Raw genomic sequence first — 22055 nt, 5'->3', positions numbered from 1 at the left:
TAAGAACTAAACCAGAATCAGGATGGTAGCAATCCACAACCCAACCCTGCGATAAGCCATATCTTTCGCATTCAACCCTCGGAACCATCCGAATTCTCTCGACTGCGCCGCTGATGCGGGGTTATGAAAAGTTGAGGCAGTCAGCTTCTTTGTCATAGGCGAGAAATCAAAGTGTTAAATTAAAGTAGCTGTCCCAGTACTCAAACCTGCCAGCCCAAACTACCGCCTCACCATTACTGCTGCTCCGCGTTTCGTAAAACACTTACGGCTGCAAACTCATATGAAAATCATCATGGAGGCATTCGATCTCGTTATTATCAACGGTGTATGTGTTACAGCCTCTGATATAGGTGCTTATGACGTTGCTATCAAGGATGGCAAAATCGCCTTGCTTGCACCATCGGGATCACTTGCTGAGACGAATGCATTGCGAATAATTGATGCCGAGGGTGCATATGTGACAGTAGGTCTCATCTCCACTTCTGGATAAAGTTACGCTCACATACAATGGATAGCCTGGTGGTGTTGATTGCCATGTTCATCTACAAGAACCTGCCATGTTTGGGAAAGGCTCCTCTTCTGATACATTTGAAACAGGTGAGTTGTACAACACACTACAGCCGTATTCATGAAGAGACCGCATTTTGACACAAATCCAGGAACCCGCTCGGCAATCGCTGGAGGCTGTACTACGATTGTTTGCTTCGCTCCTCAACAGAGACACGAGCCCTCACTTCTGAAGCCTTTGGCCGACGCCCATGACAAGGCTCGAGGGAACACTTACTGTGACTACGGGTTCCATCTCCTTGTCTCCAATCCCACCGAAACAGCTCTCTCCGAGCTTGGAATGCTCAAAGCCGAGGGCGTCACATCCCTCAAGATCTATATGACCTATGAGGCGCTCCAACTCCGCGACGATCAAATCCTATCGGTTCTTCACCATGCTCGTAACAACCATATCCTCACTATGATCCATGCAGAGAATGGTGATATTCTGAACTGGCTGACAGATCAGCTTGAAGCTAGCAAACTCTTCGCGCCAAAATACCATGCAACATCGCGTCCGCCTGCGCTCGAAGCGGAAGCAACCAACCGTGCCATCGTGCTATCCTCTATTATTGCTAATACACCTATCTTGTTGGTGCATATCAGTGACCCAGATGCAACATATCGCATTAGGCAAGCCCAGACAGCTGGCCAACCAATCTTTGCAGAGACTTGCCCGCAGTATCTATTTCTGACGCGCAGTGATCTAGATGCGCCAGGCTTCGAGGGTGCTAAGTTCGTGTGCTCGCCACCCCCACGCGATGAAGCATCACAAGAGGTTATTTGGGAAGGCCTACGAAATGGAACATTTACTGTTCTGAGCTCAGATCATTGTCCGTTCTCTTATGATGATACAGAAAAGGGCAAGAAGGCTTGCATTACACATGACCACCCAGTCGGAAAGTTCAGGCACATTCCGAATGGAATTCCTGGGGTAGAAACGAGACTCCCTCTTGTGTTTTCTGCTGACAAGCTGCCCCTAACGAAATTCGTGGAGGTGACATCAACCAATGCGGCAAAGTTGTATGGGCTATATCCCAAGAAGGGATCAATGATGCCTGGTGTGTCGGATGCGGATCTTGTGATCTGGTATCCCAATGACAAGTTGCCCGACGTGACCATTCGAAACGAAGCATTACACCACGCCAATGACTACACACCATACGAAGGCAGGACAGTGAAAAACTGGCCACGATATACAATCTTACGCGGTATGGTTGTATGGGATAATGGAGAGATAGTAGGCAAGAAGGGATATGGCGATTTTGTTCAGCGACAGGCTGGTGTACTGAATGATATTTGGAATCGTGTAGGGGAGCAGGAATCATTCACTGCATCCTATCTCTAGGTTATTGTTTTTCTTGACCTAAGTATAAAAGACACAATTTATAAAGGGCTCTCACAATATGGATCCTGAACTTAGCCTCGGCTAAAGTAGGGAAGTCTGCCATGTTAGGTCTAGTGGAGCAATCTCACGCTGAACCGCTGAACCGCTGAACAACAGAGCATTGGGCCACTAATTCTAACTCTATCATCACCTCTTAGTCGGTCATGACGTTTTAGATACCGTTCCTACTCTTCCTGACTATACAATCTAACACCTGATAGATCGTGGTAATGCGACCCTCAACAGCGTGCTTGAACTGTAGAAGTTCTAAACGCAAATGCGATCGGGCAGACAGCTCAGCAGCATGCTCCCAGTGTGTTCAGCGAAACTTGCAGTGTACAACAACAACTATCATCAGCCCCCAACTTCCAAGATCCTCAGAAGTTCAGTATCCCTCACGGCTTAGTCAGTCAACCTGTACACAAGATGAGAAGATGTACTTGGTGGATCTCTACTTTCGCTTTATCCATGATTCCCCTCACAGCCTCTTCCACGAGCCCACATTCAAAGTCAGCGTGGCAGAAGGTACGGTCACACAACCTGTCCTTCTTGCTATGATGGGTTTATCTGCAAGGTATGTTATAGTTCTCAGGTCTTGTTTCATATGCACACGCTCAACAGCTCTGATCTGAGACCAGATTCGCCACAGACCCTGACATCGTTGCTCGTGGGCCGATGTATCGTGCTCAAGCTACCGCAGCACTGAAGAACGACCTAGAACATATCTGCATCGAGAACATCCAAGCTTGCATTCTTGTCGGAAACAATTTCTTCGGAGAAGGTGACGCAGATGCCGAGTCTCTGTATTTTGGTTCGTCTTTAGCCCCTCATTTCAGCTGCAACGATATCTAATTGTCAGTCAGGACTCGCAAGTCGAATGACTCAAATTCTGAAGCTGGGAGAAATTGACGAAAGTGATGACGGTGTGATGCGAGAAGTCAAGAGACGCATATTCTGGACGTGCTTCATTATCGACACTTGGGCCAGTGGAGGCTCTAACCTATCACCACAGTTCAGATGGCGAACCAAACAACCTCGAGGGCCACTCGACGAATACATGTTCTACAACATGAGGTCAGGAGATGGAGACGTCACAGAGTTGGACTGGAAGCCTGGATTGTGGGCTCACATGGTCAGACTGGTTGGGTTATATGCTGAGATACAGAACCTTCAGCAAGAACTCGCGAATGGGGTTGAGTGGAACGAACCCTTCATAGATGAGTCAGTGCAACGACTTGAAGCTGAGCTCAGGGCTTTCGAGGAGGGTTTGGGTCCTGGATTGATGTTCTCAAGGGAAAACCTGGCTTCTTTCGTCGACCGTGGCTTAGGACGCGTCTTCATAGCTTTTCATCTGGGCTATCACCACTACTATACGCTTTTATTTTACCAATACCTCGATCATCGCCGACCGCCGACAACAAACGGCCGCAAGTACGCTAGCTCCTGCAAATCCCATGCAGCCATTGTATGCGACGTTCTCAAGGCCTCACGGGAGGTCCCTGGGGCCGAAGCACTCTACAACATCGTGGGGCATGTGACAATCGTGTCCTCATCAGTGTTATTGCACACATATCTATTCGGAGAGTCTCATGAGCTTGAGGAGTCAAGAGACCGCCTGAGTTCAAACCTCGAATCCTTAGTACAACTAAGAAACTACTGGCCCAGCGTGGAGATGATGGTAAGTACATCGCTATTACTCCTCGGTCATTTCTCACCAGTAAGCAGATCAAACGCCTGGTTGTCTTTCAGAAGAATTGCATTCAATCAATGAATGCCGAGTCTTACCGGTTCGACAGATGGATGGTCAAGTTTCTTATTGCTCATGCACTTGCTCTTGAAGATAAGGTGGATGATAATTGGTCTGCTGCCAGTGTTGAAGCAACAAACGGAAACGACCATCTTGAACGAGGTCGCATCACTCAGGCCATGATTATGGATATACAGAACTATTTTATAGCCTTGACCCAGTAACGACCAATAAATGGGACCCAGATATTCCAATAACAGCCACAAAAGTATCAACCATAAAGTCTCTGGCCAGACTGAAATCTTAATAAACTTAATCAATAAGGTTACCTTTAGGCTGCAGCATCTCAAGCAACTTTAATCAAGATAAATAAAGAAAGAGTTTTATCTAAAAGTCAAAAGAGCCCTTTAGCGGGCAAACGAAGCCGTAGTTAATTGAACAGAATTCGCCTGACTAAGCACATTCGCCCCGTGAAATGATAACTAATGCCAAGGTAATAAACAGTAGTATCAACAGTGATTCAACAAAGATATACAGAACTATGACACCGAGACATGATGAGTATTAGATGATCCAAATAATTAAGACGTGAGGAGATGATTTCAAAACGCAATACAAACTCTGAATGTGTATCATGAAAACCGCCAGGCAATGGTTGAAAGCTAGCATCGCGTAGCTACCGCGACGCGACGCGATGGTGTTATCACTGGGGTGAACGGTTCAGGGTGTCACGTTAGTAAGAAGATGCCGGCTAAACAGCCGAAGTGGGGGAGACCTCTGTAGATGGAAGCCAATCGAAGCAAGTCAAACCCGGGAAATATGTCCAATCATATGATGCCAAAGCCGGAGCTAAGTGTGCCCCCTCATTTCTGACTCCTGACTCGAGAACCTTGATTTGCCAACCCAATTCGACTCCACACACCTGGGCAGCAAATGTAGCATCTAGAGCGCCAGCAAGGAAGAAAAAGGACATGTTTGGACAATGAAAAACATCACAGCTAGGCCGAGATTAGTTGCTGGCTCAGATGCTATTCCAGGCTGAGGTCTGAGCAATTGGCCATGGAATGACCGTCAGTGTTTAGTGCCTCAAGAGATGAGGAAGCCAGGGACCTGCCTACCCTGCAGATAAAGTCCTATTCATAAAATCGCTGTTTAAACAAGATTCATCATGTAACATAAACACTAAAAAGAGTGAAATAAGATATTTATTTACATAAGCTTTAATATACTCATTCATTTAGATTCAATAATGACGAGCTATGGAAGTGAATTTAGAACAAGGAGGTCCCAAATAATACGCCAGTTACAATTGACACTCAATATCAGACATCCTTGACAGTATCCTTCAACCCATGTTCAATCGCATATGCCTCCTCAGCGCGACGCTCAGCAAGAGTAACATACGTGCGGAATTGACGCGTGGGTACTTTGTTCATGAAAAGCTCGTCCAGCTCCTCGTAACTTCGCATGCGAGTCTCGGGCACGAAGAGGAATGCCAGAACAGCAAAGATCACCATGAAAGCTCCATAGACGAAGCCGATCTTAGCCTTGAGGTTACCGTATCCAGGGTTAAACATGTAGGGCGCGACAAACGACCACATGGTGTTGACGGCTGAGGAGATGGAAATTGAGATAGCGAGGGTCTTGGTACGGAGGACGGACGTGGGAATCTCTCCCGCAAGGGTGTACACAGTTGATCCAACGCCGACATTATAAAAAAAGTTGTACATGGTGTAAAATCCAACAGAAGCCGTGACAGCAGCGGTAGTGTCGATTGAACCAGAGATTCCCATACAGATGAGAAGCAGAGAGAGGCCAATGCACCCAGCGAGGTACATGGGCCGACGTCCATAAAAGTCGCCAACGAGGAAAGCGATTGTTGCACCGGACATGGAGAGAATTTGAGCGCCAATCTGAATCTGAAAGGACTTCTTGTCGCTAATTCCGAGGTACTGGTACATGAGGGCACCATAATTGGAGACGAATCCAAGACCTGACATGGGCTCAGAAAGAAACACCATAATAGCGATAAGGGATCGTCGAAGGTTGGTGCCCTTGAAGCAGTCGAGGTATGAGCCAAGATTCTGCGAGTCGGCTTCTTCGAGAGTCAACTTGATACGTTCAAGATGTCCAGACGCGTCTTCGGGGTCCGAGTACATGCGCTCAAGAGCCATACGGGCCTTTTCCATCTTTCCCTTACGGACCAGATAGACAGGACTCTCAGGCATAAAGAGTTGGCCGATCAGAGCAACACCGGCAAAGCCCCACTGGGCAACGATGAGAGACTGCCAGGACCAATTTGTCTCCCATTGAGAGCTGAAGTTGGAAAGGATGGCAGAGATGAAGGGACCGATGCATTGAGCGAGGTTGCAGAAACCAATTGTGGTGGATCGAATGGCCAGTGGTGACACATCGGCTACGTATGCTGTGCATAGGTTCTGGAACGCGCCAATGGCGACAAAGTTGACCATCTTGCCAGCAAAGAACATTTCGATCGACGTAGACGCGAACTCAACGCCAACTGATCCAATGTTGATCGCAGCTGCAATCAGAATAACAGGTTTGAAGCCAATCAGATCAGCAAAGTATGAAGAGGCCCAGGCTCCAAAGATGGCAGCACCGTTGGAGCCTCCGCTGAGTGCAGATTGCCAGCTCGTCTCGATAAAGTATGAACCGTCGTCGAGTTGTTTTCCGAATCGCTCTTTGAACACGGGAATGCTAATTACAGAACCGGAAGACTGGTTCTCGAAGCCGCGGACGATGAGAGTCCAGAGCATGACTCCGATCCATAGGAGAAGCCATGGATCGCGTCGCAGGGTCTGGAGGTAGGTTCGATTATGCTCTTGGTGTTGAATGGCATGACCGCGAGTATGGTCTGGAGAGACGTGGGTGGTCTTAGAGTCTGATCGCTCAACATGAGCGGTTGATTCAGGCTTCTCCATTGGGAGGCAGGATGTGGAGAAGATATAGGGAAAAGTATTGGAGTTAAGAGACAGACAATGGATCTTGTGGAGAGTGCTGAGGAATGAACATCAGTGACAGCAGGCGATGCATCTTATATAATAGACGAGAAGAGAGTGTTACCATTGGCATCGCGGTGCAAAGATCCCCGGATGGAAAAGCTTCTCCAACCTGCTGGTACACCAAAGTGCGGGGCCCCAGATGGGGAGAAAAGCTGAGGGTGGACTGAGACAAGGGTCTAGACCAGAAGGGGGAAGCTATTACAGTCCAATGGCGACTCGTCAAAGCCGGCTTGACTATACTAGCGCCGGCTTTCGATTCATTTCATTGGCGACTCGGAAATGGTTCGGTAGACCAAGTAGGAATTTGACTCGTGATTCAGGTCATTATTCGGTTGCTGATCCGCCGAATCGAATGCATGAATATCGGGAAGGATCATCGGATCGTGCGATGAACCTGGCTGTCCATGGATGTGACTGCTTGCGACGTTGATTAGAATGATGAGGCGTTGAACCATTTCAGTATACAAGGGGTTTCTCGCGATGTAATACACCGAACAAGACACTCTTCACATCTCAGATCATCCAAGGACATGGTTTTGCCGATATGAAGCCGTGCACCAGGCATGATACTGTGAAGGAATTTGCTAGAATTGTAGTCCTATATGTGGCAAGAAAGAGGAATGCTCCAGTTCAAGTCGATGTAGTATTGTAGCTGACCTAATCAAGTCTTGATGCCGTTTGGACCCTGTGCCTTGAGCTGTTCTTCCCTCTGAAAGTCCTCAACAATCTTGGCCAAGATAAACTTGATCTCCTTCACAGGCCACTCTCCTTGCTTCTTATAATCTACTGTGAAAGACCACCTTCCTGATCCGACAACTTCAGTCTTATGAGTGTCGTTCTCACCAGGCAGCACAACTTCCATAGTCGTGCTGGGGGGCACCTCTACGTCTACACGAAGAACCTGCTTTCCTGCCTCATCGCCCTCAAGCTTCCACGAACTCGACACTCTGCCGTAAGGCGTAAGATGCGACGCAGATGCCCAGGTAAAATGGCCTCCGACGACAGGCTGGGCCCTCGACCTCTTCCATCCTGCTTCAAGTCGCTGCAACCCAGCAAGTCGTTCAACCATAAACTTGGCGATCGCCCCATAAGCGTAATGATTGAAGCTGGTCATCTCGCCAGGGTTGATTGATCCGTCGGGTAGCATACTGTCCCAGCGTTCCCAAGTCGTAGTAGCACCCATCGAGATAGCATATAACCATGAGGGGCATTTTTCATTGAGAAGCATGGAATAAGCAACGTTACTGTGACCGGTCAAAGTGAGGGCTTCGCAGACAAAAGGCGTACCAGCAAAGCCAGTACCGATGCGGAAGGCATTTCGTCGAACAATTTCTGCAAGCCGCGACCCAGCTCGTGATATCTGGTCCTGATTGAGAAGTTTGAAGCAAATCGCTAATGAATAGGCAGTCTGTGTGTCTGACACAAGGCGACCACTCGGGGAGACGTATTCTTCGGTGAATTCTGCTCGCGCATTGTCGGCCCACGATTTATAGAACAAATGATCTTTAGTCTTGCCAAGAACACCGCAGACGCGGGCCGTGATGTCAAGAGAGTTGATCAAAAACGCGTTGGCTACCAGTGGAGGATCCGTCGTAGCTTTGGCAGCATCGTCGGGGGGAGCGCTTGGGTCAAGCCAGTCCTGGCTAGGTCAACAAAAGTGGCTTCAAAAATTCGCGACGAAAGACTTACAGACAGTTGATCCGCATTGAAATCCCAAAGATGGGTGCAACGATCCTTGTTCCTGGGGATGACTTTGAACCACGTTTCCATGGACTCGAACTGATCAGCCAAGATAGCATCATCAGCCGTTTCTTCATACAGCGCCCAAGGAGCCAAGACGACCACATCATGCCAGATAGCGCAAGGCCAAACAGGACCCCAGATCCTGCATCTGTCGAGAATGTTTGGCGATACCATTGGAGGCACTCCTCCCTGTCGCTGCTGGTCAAACCATACGCCTTTGAGCCAGTCTCGAAGAATCGGGTAACAGCCATAGATGTAAGTAGCTGTTGGCGCGAACAAGGCCAGATCGCCAGTCCAGCCAAGTCGCTCATCGCGCTGTGGGCAGTCTGTTGGAATGGAGAGGAAGTTGTCTCGCATACTCCAGCGGACATTACTGAATAATTGGTTCAGTTTACTATCGGAGCATGCAAAGGTTCCTTGTTCTTCCATATCGGTATGGCAGACAACAGCCTCGAGAGCAGCGACAACATCTTGGTCTTGTGAAGGCCAATTTTCGATCTGAACATAACGGAAGCCGTGATATGTGAATCGAGGCTCGTATGCCTCGGGCTCAATATCTCCTCTGAGTGTGTAGACATCAGTGGCGTCACAGACGCGGAGAGGTCTAACACCCAATTCTCCATTTTCGAGGACCTCGGCGTGCTTCAGTGTGACCTCGTGACCACGTTGTCCTTGAACAGCTTTGATTCGAACATACCCCACCAGGTTCTGACCGAAATCGAGAATCGTCTTGCCAGTTGGTGTTGTGATCTTAGAAACTGGTTTCAGTGTCTCAATTCGTCTGACAGGCTCGCGATAGCCGGCTGTCAAGTTGATCTTTTCAGAAATAAATGGCAACGCAACGGCGCTCTCCCAATGCCCAGCGACGTGCTCGTGAGAAGACCAGCCAGGTAACTCAACAGTAGCATCGTACTTTTCGCCGTTGTAAAGTTCGGCGAGGCGAATGGGGCCTTGAGCTACCATCCAGTCATCATCAGTTGTAATGAGCTGCGAAGAACCGTCGGAATACTGCAATTCAAGCTGTGCAAGGAGGCTTGTGCGCGTGCCATATCTGTTGCGTATACCACCATCAAAACTTAATCTGCCAGTAAACCAGCCTTCAGCAAGACGGACACCCAGACAATTGTCTCTACTGTCCAGCAGGTCGGTAACATCGTAGGTCTGATATGTCAATTCGTTGTCGTAGCAGCTCCAACCGGGCGCGAGGAAGTAATCGCCAACGCGACGGCCATTGATCTCTGCCTCATAAATGCCCTGGGCGGTTATGTAGAGGCGAGCGGATGTGATGCCAGAATTCAACGTAAATGCCTTGCGAAAGAGATCTTCTGGCTTCGGCTTATCGTTGTCCTTCTCTGACCAAGGAGCCGAAATGACTTTGCCTTTCCAGTCACTTCGCTTGAGCAAGCCTGTCTCCAGCCAAGCCTGCTCGCTCCAATCGGAAAAGCATGTTTCTCCTTTGCCACGAACGCGGATGGAAACAGTGTATCTCTGACGCGAAGCGAGCGACCCATCAGCTGGCCATGGAACTAAATGGGATTCTGAAGATTCCACTTGAGAAGAGCAGACGACATGGCTTTTCTGGCCGTCGACCTTCTCCAGGCGCAGTTCGTAAGCTTGCTGCTCAAAGTCTGAAGGGGCGTTGATTAGACGCCAGGAAATACGTGGTTTGTGCTCATGGACACCTAAAGTGTTGGGGCTGCGATAATGCTCAAAACCAACATCAACAACTTGCAAAGACATGATGACAGTTGTTAGGGCTCTAAAGACAGGCGCAATCCTTCGTATGTGTTGAGTGCGGAGGCCATTTGACTACTACTTTTTATACCTACAGCGCAGGATGCACTAAAGCTAAAGGCCACGGACCCCCCGAGTGATGAGTGGAGGGAGTGTAGTGGGGTTTAGGCAGTTTCTCCAATTTTTACTTGGCCGATCCTTCACAACAGGGAGGGTCGGTACAAGCTAGCCCGAGTTTCGAGGGGGTGCATTTATCTATCGCCTGTCACCGAATCATCCGCGTTTCTAACCATCGACTCGCAATTGCTACTTCCCAGGGGCCGAGGGATGCGAGCGAGACGCAGCTCTCAAGAGCTCAGGTAATAAAGCTGGGTCCTCGTGATACCTAACCACGGCCGACAATCACTCCACCTTCGTAACGGTTTCCTTCATCTGGACCGTTCGCTTTTTTTAAAGAGTTGAATGGAAGGATAGACGATGTTCTTCATTGGCAAATTGAATGCAATCGGTGAGTACAATACCAAATAGTATATCTATTGTCATTGGATACAGTCTCTGTATTGTAATCAAGTAGACAGCTGGGACAATGAGCAGACATCCGGTAAATGCCATCTGGGTTCTTTCGCCATTGCTCCCAACAGCACCCAGTAGGGATATAAATTCGAGCCCAGACTGATAATTGGAGGTTAATTCATCTGCTATTGCTTAAGCGCCCGAGTGAATGTATGGAGCCCACCAACGTGGATCTTTATCGTGATCTCTGGCTTGCCTCAGAGCATCATGAAGTGCCTTTGCCACCACCCAATCCGTGTTTTCACTCAACCTGTTCTCTTTCAGAGACTGATGAAAGCTCTTAGTAACATGGAAATGGGAAGCGCCATCAGCGTTTGACAAAGATCCCACAACATGTCTAAATCCAGCCAATTGGAATGCATTGATGATGCCTAGCCCTCCATCAGTTGATCGCTCGGTCTTGGTCTCTGTCACGGGGTACAATGAGAGGAAAGCGATTTGTGCCTTATCCGAGGTTGTGTTATCAGATATCAACTCTACTGTCAGTCTTTCGTCGTCTGAGCCTGGTGATAAGCGCCTGCGAAGTTGGACGTAACTTTGGGACGGGTTGAGAGGATCAGAATACCCGTGGCAAGCAAAATGGATAGCATGGGACCTGTGCAGACTTTCTAATGTCTCTTCAAATGACGGTTCTGAGAGGATCACCACCTTGGAGGTCTCTCCAATAGTCTCCTCTATCGTTTGCAGCAGTTCTGGAGCATTTGGGGTCTGACAGCCATCTGAATCTCTGGGCGCCGTGACTATCGTGACTGAGGAGGCCCTTTCGCCATTGTTACCACCAGATGTCATGGTAGTTTTTGCGTCGATTAAAGACGTGATAGATGGAATATAAGACGAGATTACACTGTCCAAAGTGTTACCCTCGGAGTTTCCTGCTGCGTGAAACGGAAATACGCTGGCGATCCCTGTCCCAATCCACCAAACTCGATGAGTTGGCGATGATGACGGCGACCCTGCGATCTCCTTGAGAATCGGGTCGACACAAGCTCTCCATAGCCAACTCAGAAAGCGTTCATCGTACAGATCCCTGTCGCTCCCTATATCTTCTATGCCCGGGGACTTTCTTATACGACTGAAAGCCTTGAAATATTTGTCAAGAAATGAGTTCCCAACGGAGGTTGCATTTGGTAAGTTGAGGGACCTGATTCGTTGTCCAGACTTTTGGATAATGATGGCATCGCTGCTGAGGGGAGTGATATTAACTATCACGATTGACCCATTAGTGGCTCCTGCAACCAGGTCGTCTAGGTTTGGCAAGGTGAGGAACCCTCCAAAGTTTGGTAGGTTCCGGATCAGCGCGAGTTCGAAGGCATGGTCGTGGGCAAAGTCCTGAATTTCTGGTACAACTCGATCCTGTATAGTGACCTGGTCTGTAGTATCTACAGGCTGAGCGGCTGTAGATCGAAATTTGTCAAAGCGTTCTGCCGATCGCTTACTCTGTTGCTCCAGAAGAGACAGTTTCTTTCTATACTTGATCAGGTGATATAGGATGATTTCACAACTGAATTCATTACTCAGAAGCGCTTCCTCCGTTTTGCCAACAAGAAGTGATAGGGAGCAAGCTTCGGCAGCGAGTCTCGACATTTGTTGAATGGCGTATTGCTGGTCCTGGCGTGTGATAGATGGATGGCAGGCCATGGGTAATAATTGCAAAGCCTTTTGCGTAAGTAACTTCGCTTCTTTCAGCTTTCCGTGAAATTTGAAGATACGGATAGCATCTCTCGCTGCCTCAATTCCAAGCAATGGGTGTGCAATGCTGTTGACTTGCAAACCTCTACTAATATCCTCGCGAGACGCCATAATCTCAAGCTGATCAGAATCATTCTCATCCCAGGTGAGGTCCAACAGTCGAGATAGCATGATCGCAAGATTGGTAAGAAATCTCAGTTGATTGAAATTGTCTTTGTCCAACAAACTGATCGCGAGTTCTGTCTTTTCGACTGCTTTTAGAAGATCATTCGTGTCTCTGTTTTTCTCATAGCGTCGTAGAAGCCAGGCCCCGAGGTTAGCAACTCTGGCAGGTTTCTCGATATGACCTTCAAGAGTCCAGGAAACGGCGTCTCTTGATAATTGTATTCCAAGCCGGAGGATGTCTGTATCCTCCTCAACTTGGTATTTCTTGAATAGGGTCCTAGCAAACTCATCGAGAGGGTTGGCTCTATCCTCGACATCATCTGGAATAAAAGGCAAAACTCGCCTTGAATATGAGGCCGCCAGTTCTATGTCACCCAATTTCCCTGACTTCTCATATAACTGTAGTGTCAAGGTACGCAGTACAAATGGTAGCCTCACCCGTATTGCTTCGTGCTCGGCATTGCTCGGCTCCTCAAAGAAGACTTGCCAGCAGATAGTGATGGCTGCTCTAAGGTCTTCTAGGTTGTTGGTCTCCTTGTAACGAGAAGAAACATCACAACTCAAGGCTTCGTCTATAATGACCGTGTACCAGAGAGATATTTGAATGGGAAATTGCAACCAGCGAAATATTAGCATCTTATGGCGTAAGGATTTCTGAAGGTCATCCGAGTTTCCAGTTTGCTGATACCGTGTGATCAGTAAGTTTGCTAGCTTCTCATGAGACTCCATTTCAGCGGTCTCTCCCTCTGGCTTCGTCGGTATGTTCTTGGTGGCTTCCAAGATGTCTTGGTCGAGCTTTTCCATATTGAATCTGTGGTGGCTGGCAATTTTGTTATTAATTTCGAGTAATGGATGTCACGTAGAGAGGGCCTTCATGGTGCAGGGGCAAGCCCAGACCCGTTTTATAGATCCTAGACTAGGCTCTGTGCCGCTTATCGACATGCGTCCGAAGCCAAATGACGTACTTCTAAGCAGGCGGAAGGAACAGAGCCTAATACTAGGCGGCTTAGCGCTTACTATTAATATTAATTAGTACATCATATCTCCCGATCCTTGTAGTCGTATGTGCAAGGTAGCCGTGACGTCATCCGCGATATCGTGGCGAAAGACCATGTCACCAGCATTATCGCATTCAGGCAGGCAAGCAATTGAGGCTGGATTATACTCATACCTACACCAATGGCCACGAGGGCAAGGACACCAGTCGCTATAGAGAACATAGAGGCGTCGCTCCAAGATATCAAGACACGAACGCTGAGAGGACTAATAAATAAAATCCTTACAGGAATGATTAACCTCCATATAAGACTGGAACTATCACGGTGACTTACATTGCATAGACAATGAACTAATCATAGGGGTTCGATTTGCACCTGGCATGTTATAGACAAAGATGAGATTTATGATTAGGAGTAGTTGGCTGTTGCATGGCATGGAATGAAGAATTTGGAGTCTAAATAGACACTCGGAATGATAGATAAACTCGCTAAAGAAGTATAAATAGTTCAACGTTATATATCGATTAAAGAACTTCTATCTCGCTGGACTTTTAACTCTTCTTCAAGGCTTCTAGCTCTGCTGCAAGAGAGGTTTTTAGTGGAAAGCTAAAAGTAATCCACTGCTCAATAGAGTTGCCTCCAGATCTTTCCTTATCGGTTGGTGACCTCTTCTTGAGAACATGTCCAATCTTGGGAAGCTCCAGCTAATCAAAGGAAGTCGGCTGAGACGTGATAAATACTTTAAGAGTATCATGGCACTCTTCTATGCTTTACTGTCTCAATTGACCAGGTACCATGGTTCTGAACTTCTTGGTCAAGCGGCCTGTCATGAATCTCTCATTCTGGTTACAAGGGGGAATCACTGCGTATCTGCCACAGTATATATTTTCAATCTGCCAAAGAGGACCAAGGTCAAGAATGTACAGATACAGAACCTTGGAACCAGTGTTCTGAAGCTTCAGTTCGAATATGGATGTCTTGCCTGCATCTTGTTCAACATTTACGAGAGTGTGGGTGACCACGAAACTTGGAGCTGAGACAGCAGAAGATGTTTTTGCATTTGCGGTTTAATCCGGCATCTCTTAGGCTTGAGTTTAGAAAATGGAATAAGGCGCTATGAGATTTACCTTTATAGATTATCTTAATTATATTAGAATTACTTTATTATAACCGACTATTCGCCACCTTATAACTTAATATTACCTAACCTTGATCAGTTTAACCCTTCCTCCTTATAATAAGGACTAGATTATTTTATCCTTTAAGAAAGTATTTAGAGTTCTCTTTTATATTAAATAGAATTATTATTAAATAAGCTTATAAAGTTTATTTTAAATAATTATATTAAGTAGCTAGTATATTGCCTAAATTAAGTTTAATAAAAGTAGTATTATAAGTTAATAGTCCCTATAGCTAATAGCTTATATTATATGCCTTATATAAATAGATTATCTTGCTTGCCTCTTTATAATGACTATGAGCTATAAGAAGTATATAGCTTTGTGGGTTTATCAAAAAGCTTGGTAGTATATTAACATCACGATACTCTGAGCCAGTCGCTTCCTTGTCTTGTTCCGACAAGCTTTTGTCGGCGAAGTACGCAGATGCAAGACCTGGGCCAGTTCGGAGGAATCGAATATTAGGACGGTCCAGGCAATAGACACTCGCCGCAAAACAGCAGTCAAGAGCTAGAGTGACAACCAGACGCTTTTCCACCATTGCATTTAGATATACCGCTAATTTGTACCCTCCAAGGGGCTTCACTTCGTCTCCATTCTCACCACCAAGAAGAACTAGAGTTAAATCTCCAGTATGCTGGTTGGAGAATGGTTTGGTGGTTTCAGGAGTCATGCGGGCGCCATGGCCAGAGGAATGGATGTAGATGTAATCTCCAGATTGAGCGACGTCGGCTAACTCGCTGAAAGCCTTGATTACGTTGTCATATGTTAGTAACGTGGCAGGATGTTCAACTGGCCCTGTGGTGCTGCTGTCAGAGGTTTGCATAGCTGTCAAGGTCTGGATGTTGATATGAAAAGGTTGCTGTTCTAGCAATGATCTGATTTGCTGCTTGTCGCGGACACAGCCCTTCAGCGATGCCTTGTATTCGGCAGGATAAGTGCCGATTCCAATTAGGATGGCATGATGCCCCGGCGAAACAGGCTCATTTTTGGCCATTGCTTGGTTTAGATCGTCTTGAGGTTGACTTGCGACATTGTACACAGGGCCCGACTTGTCATAAGTCTTATCAATGAGGGGTAGCGGAATATGTATGTGACTGGTCTCAATCCATGCTGCTTCGGATGCCTATGCACTGTTGTTTCAATGTACTGAGCCTTTTGGCTGCCTTACACTGCCCCAAATGCATTTCTGCCTGAAAAGCCACCAAAATGATGTGAGGAATCATGCGCCCCAACCATGCGTGCTTATCATTGTTTATCTCGCCACGGTCGTTCAACAGGCCTCGAGCTCATCCACATCACTATCTGCATTGTTTCTAAACGGGCTCCCATTGGTATAAAAAAGCGTACATTGTCCGGACACTGGAGCTGTCGCAACAAGATACGGGCCCTCTCTGGATCCATCTGTGTTGAGCAAGTGCACGCTATCTCCTACTTTACGGCTCGGCGCCTGCACAGCCTGATTCAGTAAAAGACTTTCAGCTAGCCAAGTGACAAAAATTGCATACATTATCATATGCAGAGACAACTGGTCGCTTACCGCCTGGGGTATACTCAGGCAATGCATTCTTTCTCAGAGTAATGAGAGTTAGCTTACTTCTAAGTCCATAGTTTCAACCGCTTACTGCTGGTCATGAGACAATTTAGGTAGGCGCTAGTGGAATTGCGAGAAGATAGAAGATGATATGACGAAACAATGGCGGGTATTGGACTTATGTATATTGCTCACCTGGGCCTCGACTTGCATGTGCATACGGGGACACTTTATTAGATGCCTCGAGCCTACTTAAAGATTAAAGTAACTGGAATTCCCTGAGGGTGGTTTGTAAAGTCCTAGAGTCCTGTATAAGTTGAGACGGTTTATGTGCCAGCAATAACACCTTGACGACACAATGACGGCTCAGGCTATTCTTCCTCTTTCGGCGAGTCTATCGTGGCCAGTAAAACCTCTAATAGGGAAAAGTAAAGTATAACTCTAGCAGTAAAACCCTTGTTCTAATACTTAAATAGTTTAAGATTTTATACCAGGCTATTTAAGTTTCACGGCCCTTATTATATTATATAACTTTTTTTTCTTAAAGTTTAGATAGGGTTAGTATTAACTATTTAAGCTATCTTTACTTAAGTATTTTTCTTTAATTAAAATCTAGTATAAAAAAGTAAAGATTTTTTTTAATAAATAAGAGAAAAGTAAAAAAAATAGAAAAAGAGGTATAGCTAATAAAGTAAAAAGAGAGATAATAGGAAAGGTTAATAAAAAGAGATATAGTTAGAAAAAGGTAATAAAAGAAAGGATATAGCTAAAAAGGCTAGTAAAAAAAAATATAACTAAAAAAGCTAAAAAAAAGTATAATTAAAAAAGCTATAAAAAGATATAATTAAATAAGCTAAAGGGAAAAAATATAAGGCTAAAATAGCTTAAAAGAAATTTAAAAAGACTTTCTAGAGGTATTTTAAACTAACCTAGCTAGGCTTATAGGGATTTCTCTTACTATAGAAATTACTAAGATAGCCCTAATTCTAGTTAAAGTTAGGCCTATAGTAGCATTAAGCTAAGCAGCTATTAAGGGGCTTATAAGCTCCTAGAGCTTTTTATAGGTTTTAATAGTCTTTAAGTCTATAAGGCTATTTATAAAAATAATAATTAGCTAGAAAAAGGCCTTTAATAACCTGTATTTCTAGTATTTTTTTTTATAACTTTTATAAAAATACTATAAAGGTTTTTTTTAATTAAATCTTTAAAAATAGTAATAATTTAAATATTATAGTAATACTAGCTTATTTTTAAGGTTATAGCTAAATTAGCCTTAAGGCTAGTCTTTTTATTTACTAAAGGTTTTTTTTTAATTTTTAAAATAAATTAGCTATTAAAAGCTTTATAAAAAGCTCTTATAACCTTATTATACTTTATAATCTACTTTTTATTTATACTTTTATAGGTATTTTTATAGCTTAAGGCTATTATAGCTTTATAAAAGCTATAAAGTAAGCTAGGAAGTTTAATAAAATAAAAAAGCTTATTTTTTAAAGCTTTTATAATCTTAAAATTTATAAAAAATAAGTCTTTTTTTATAAGTAAGACTTTAAGCTATTTATAGCTTAAATAACTAGTATTTTTTAACTTAGCTTACTTATAGCTAGTAAATAAGTCTTAAAAAAAGCTTTATAACCTAATCTTATTAGCTTCTTTTAGTACTTTTTAAGCTATTTTTCCTAGCCTAGGGCTTATATTTATAAAAAGCTTTATTTTAATTTTTTTTAAAATAGGTTTAAAGGCTTCTTTAGCTACTTAATATAGCTATATAGCTAGCTCCTTATATAAAGGGATTTTAACACTTCCTTCTTATATAAAGAGGGCTATAAAGTCTAAGCTAGGCTTTTTAAAGTAGTTACTAAGGCCCCTAGCTAATAAGGCTATAATAGCCTTTTTAATTAAAGTATTAGCTTCTTTTTATAAGTCTTTTAAGCTTATAAAGTCTAATTATTACTATAAATATTTTAAAAAGAGCTATATACTTTTTTTAAAAAGAAGTAAAGTATATTACTTAAAAAAGTCTTAAAAAGCTAATAAGGCCTCTTTTAAAGTCTTTATTTTATCTTTTAAAAAGGCTTTTTTTAATATTATAAGTTTTATAAAAAAGCCTAAGGCTTTAATTCCTTCTTTTTTTAAGTTTTTTATTACTATTTTTTTACTTTTTATTAAGTTAAGCTAAAAAAAAGACTTAAAAAAGACCTTTCTAACTATTTCTAATATATTATAAAAAGCCAGGTTAAAGATATAAAGATTATTTAAGTATATTACTAAAGCTACTTTTAATAGCTTAATAACTAAGGACTTTAATATAAGTTAAAAAGCTAAAGAAAATAGGAAAGGTTTTATTAAATTACTTTACTTAACTCTTTTAAAAAAAGCTAAAAAATAGCCCTTTTTAATTATTAAAAGGAAAAAGCTATTATAAGCTTAAGCTATTACTTTATAAAAAGTAAAAGTATAAGTAATTACTAAAGCTACTATAAATACCCTATTTACTAAATTAAAAGTATTAGTAAAATCTATAAAAGTTAAATACTAAAAATTAATATTATTAAGGCTTAAAATAGCCTCTTTTAATAAGAAAATAGCTAATTTAATATTTCCTAAGCTATTTATACTTAGCTAAAAAGGTAATAGTATCTTTAACTTATAAAAAGTTATAAAAATTACTTTTATAGCTATTTTATAAATAAGGTTTTTTATAGCTATAGGCTTAACCCTTTTATTTAGCTTCTTTAAGCCTATAAAGTAGCTAATATATAAAAAGTTAGCTTTTAAAGCTATACCTTAATAAATTATATTTACTAGTAGCTTTAAAAAGGCTATTATAAGGAAATCTTTTTTAGCTATTACTAGGTTTAAAAAAGGCCTAGTCTAGCTATTAAGGCTAAAAGCTTTTTTTTTTTATTAACTTAATAATTCTTATAATTACTTTAAGTATAATTAGCTAGCTAGGTTTTAAGCAGGTCTTATCTTAAAAAGGGTTTATAGTATTAATAAAATACTTTTTTAATAATATAGCTTTATTTTTAGCTATATTAAGCACTACTAAAATAAAGTCTATAAAGGCCTTAATAGCCTAGCTTAAGTAGCCTCTTTTTAATAATTTAATAGCCTTTTTAGCTAGGCTATATATTATAAAAAGTCTAGCTATATTAAAGTAGTCTTAAGGCTACTATAAAGGCTATAGGGTCTTTAAAGTAAGGATAGTAATAAAATAAGACTTTAGTAAAGTACTTAAGCTTCCTTTTTATAGCTTTAATTTTAAAATCTTAAGAAAAAAAAGGAAATATAATAAAGACTTTTTTATAAGTTTTTTTAAAAAGGCTTTAATTACTTTATAAGCTATAGCTATAAAGAAAATAGCTTACTTAATATATAGCCTTTTTTTTAATATAAAGACCTTTAAAAAAGCTAATAGCTTTTTTATAAATACCTTTTTTAAGATAGGGGCTATAGCTTAGTAATATAGCTACTTTAAGATAGGCTTTTTTTAATAGCTAAAAAAGGAAAAAAAGCTTAAAAAAGACTTTCTTTTTAATTTAAGTTAATTTTCTTAATTTAAGGTATTATATAAAGTATTTTTACTTTTTTTATATAATAAAAGCCTTATAAAAAGCTTTATAAAAGGTTTTAATAAAGGGTTTTTTTTTACTTTTATAGCTTAAAGACTATAAACTAGCCTTTAAGCTTAACCTAGCTTTAAGAAAGTTATTTAAAAGAGGATTAGTCTTTAAAAAGTCTATAATCTTTACTTAAAGGTCTAGGGTAGCCTTTTCTTTTTAAGAGTTTAAAGTAGCTTTTTTTTTTTAAAGATCTAGTTTTTCTTTTTAAGGGTTTAAGGTAGTTTCTTATAAGTCTTTATAAGAGTTTTTTATATTAGCTAAAAAGCTATTATTACTTATAACTAACTTTAATCTTAACTTAAGTAAAAGGTTTAAGATAAGTAATTATAATTTTAAATTTAAAGTAAGCTATAGCTACTTTTACTATTAAAAAAGTCTTTATTTATTAAAAAAAAGTATTTTAATTAGCCTTTTCTTTTTTATAAAAGCCTTATTACTAGCTATTAAGTCTTAACTAGCTTAATTAAGACTTATATTAAGCTTTAATTAATTAGTAAAAAAGGCATTAATAGTCTTAATAGCTATATAAATCCTTAGCTTAAGTAAAGTAAAAATATAGCTTTTATTTTTTATATTATAAATCTTAATATTATAGGTCTTTATATTATATAAGCTATAGTAAGCTATAGTATAATAAAGGCAGGTAATTAAGTTAATTAACTAAAGCTACTTATTTATATAAGTCTTAGCTAGGTATTTTTTTTTTTAAATATATTTAAAAATATTAATATACTAGCCCTAGTCTCTAGTCTGGGTATTATTCTAGCTGAATAAATACTTAGGGTTAGTAAAATTGTATAGCGGTTGCAGGTAATATATAGGCTATTTACCTAGGATAACATTTCTCTAGGATAGTAGTAATAATTAAGTCTAAAGTAGATAAACCCTAACTCTTAAGTTAATAGGGAACTAATACTAAATACTAATAATAAAGCTAGAAAATAGTAAAGGGAAAAAAGGTTTAATTAATTAATTAAATATAGGTAAATAATAATTTAAAATAGAGTTTATATATTACTATAGTAATAATAAAAGTAAGTCTAATAGAAGTTATAATAAATAATAATAGTATTATTATTTAAATTTAGCTAGATTTAAGTATTATATTAATAGCCTAGTTATTACTATAACTATAATAGATAATATAGTAGACTAGGTAATCTAGCTTTATAAGTAACTTAATATTTTACTTTATTTAATCTATAAGGTAGCTATTAAGCTTAAAGTAAATAAGGTAAAGTACTATTATTATAATTATTATAAAACTATTAAAAAGTAGCTATAAGTAGTAATTATATTTATAGTATTGTTTTTACTATTAAGGTAATGCCTTTAGATATTATAAGACCTGATAGATAAGAATATATAACTGTTACTAAATAGAAGCATGTTAATCCTAGGGCTAAGGATATATAAGGGGTTTAGCTATAAGAGTAGAAGCTATTGCTTTCTGACCTATAATAAGTTAAATTTTTCTATATATAAGACCTATAATAGATACTGAATATAGGTAAAAGGTAAATATAGCTAGGAGTATATAATACTTTAGTTATTATATAAAGCCTTATATATAAAGTACTAGATTATTAACTTAATATAAGGCACTAATGCTAATAGCAGTCTAGCTATAAAATATATTAATAATACTATAGTTAGGGATACTTTATTATTATAGACTATTTAGGTATATAAAAAGGATTTAAAGAAAGTAAAAATAGAATAGTAATATTAGGTAAAGGTATTAAGTAAAGTTAATATTAAGTTAAAATAGGTATAGTTTATAAAATAGTTAGTGTATTTATAGTAAAGGGATAAACTAATACTATATTAGGCAGGACTATTACTAGCTTTTACTATAGTTAAGTAATAAATATAGCCCTGTAAGTATTATAAAGTAAACTAAAAGCTATATAAGTTAATTAAGAGCTTCTAGTATAAATTTAGCTACTATATAGAGAGGCTAGATAAAGTACTAGATAAGATACTTAAGTAACTTAGTAATATTAACCTGGCTAAGTTAGTATTAACTTTATTTAGTTAAAAGTAGTAGTTAAATATAATAAATAAGTATAATATATACTAGTAGTAGTACTTATATTATTATATCTAGAT

The 22055-nt window shown here is 41.0% G+C and overlaps 6 protein-coding genes across 6 annotated transcripts; 2 read left to right on the top strand and 4 right to left on the bottom strand.

The window, feature by feature from the left end:
• Positions 1 to 292: 292 nt before the first annotated feature.
• J7337_010215 (uncharacterized protein) lies at positions 293 to 1894 on the top strand (the record flags this gene model as incomplete). The annotated part of the gene is made up of 3 exons (XM_044827801.1): positions 293 to 463; positions 516 to 597; positions 660 to 1894. The coding sequence occupies 3 exons, from the start codon at positions 293 to 295 to the stop codon at positions 1892 to 1894; spliced, it is 1488 nt and encodes a 495-aa protein (XP_044676355.1).
• A 593-nt stretch (positions 1895 to 2487) lies between these two features.
• Positions 2488 to 3904, top strand: J7337_010214 (uncharacterized protein; the record flags this gene model as incomplete). The annotated part of the gene is made up of 4 exons (XM_044827800.1): positions 2488 to 2507; positions 2572 to 2744; positions 2797 to 3611; positions 3659 to 3904. The coding sequence occupies 4 exons, from the start codon at positions 2488 to 2490 to the stop codon at positions 3902 to 3904; spliced, it is 1254 nt and encodes a 417-aa protein (XP_044676354.1).
• Positions 3905 to 5002: 1098 nt separating this feature from the next.
• Positions 5003 to 6622, bottom strand: J7337_010213 (uncharacterized protein; the record flags this gene model as incomplete). The annotated part of the gene is made up of 1 exon (XM_044827799.1): positions 5003 to 6622. The coding sequence occupies one exon, from the start codon at positions 6620 to 6622 to the stop codon at positions 5003 to 5005; it is 1620 nt and encodes a 539-aa protein (XP_044676353.1).
• A 742-nt stretch (positions 6623 to 7364) lies between these two features.
• On the bottom strand, positions 7365 to 10186 carry J7337_010212 (uncharacterized protein; the record flags this gene model as incomplete). The annotated part of the gene is made up of 2 exons (XM_044827798.1): positions 7365 to 8342; positions 8393 to 10186. The coding sequence occupies 2 exons, from the start codon at positions 10184 to 10186 to the stop codon at positions 7365 to 7367; spliced, it is 2772 nt and encodes a 923-aa protein (XP_044676352.1).
• A 699-nt stretch (positions 10187 to 10885) lies between these two features.
• On the bottom strand, positions 10886 to 13411 carry J7337_010211 (uncharacterized protein; the record flags this gene model as incomplete). The annotated part of the gene is made up of 1 exon (XM_044827797.1): positions 10886 to 13411. The coding sequence occupies one exon, from the start codon at positions 13409 to 13411 to the stop codon at positions 10886 to 10888; it is 2526 nt and encodes an 841-aa protein (XP_044676351.1).
• A 1659-nt stretch (positions 13412 to 15070) lies between these two features.
• On the bottom strand, positions 15071 to 15780 carry J7337_010210 (uncharacterized protein; the record flags this gene model as incomplete). Its single annotated transcript, XM_044827796.1, has 2 exons — positions 15071 to 15079; positions 15142 to 15780. The coding sequence occupies 2 exons, from the start codon at positions 15778 to 15780 to the stop codon at positions 15071 to 15073; spliced, it is 648 nt and encodes a 215-aa protein (XP_044676350.1).
• Positions 15781 to 22055: the final 6275 nt, after the last annotated feature.

This window comes from Fusarium musae, chromosome 8 (assembly GCF_019915245.1).
Source record: "Fusarium musae strain F31 chromosome 8, whole genome shotgun sequence".
In the NCBI taxonomy this organism is placed as follows: Eukaryota; Fungi; Ascomycota; class Sordariomycetes; order Hypocreales; family Nectriaceae; genus Fusarium; species Fusarium musae.
This window is presented reverse-complemented; position numbering and strand designations above follow the sequence as displayed.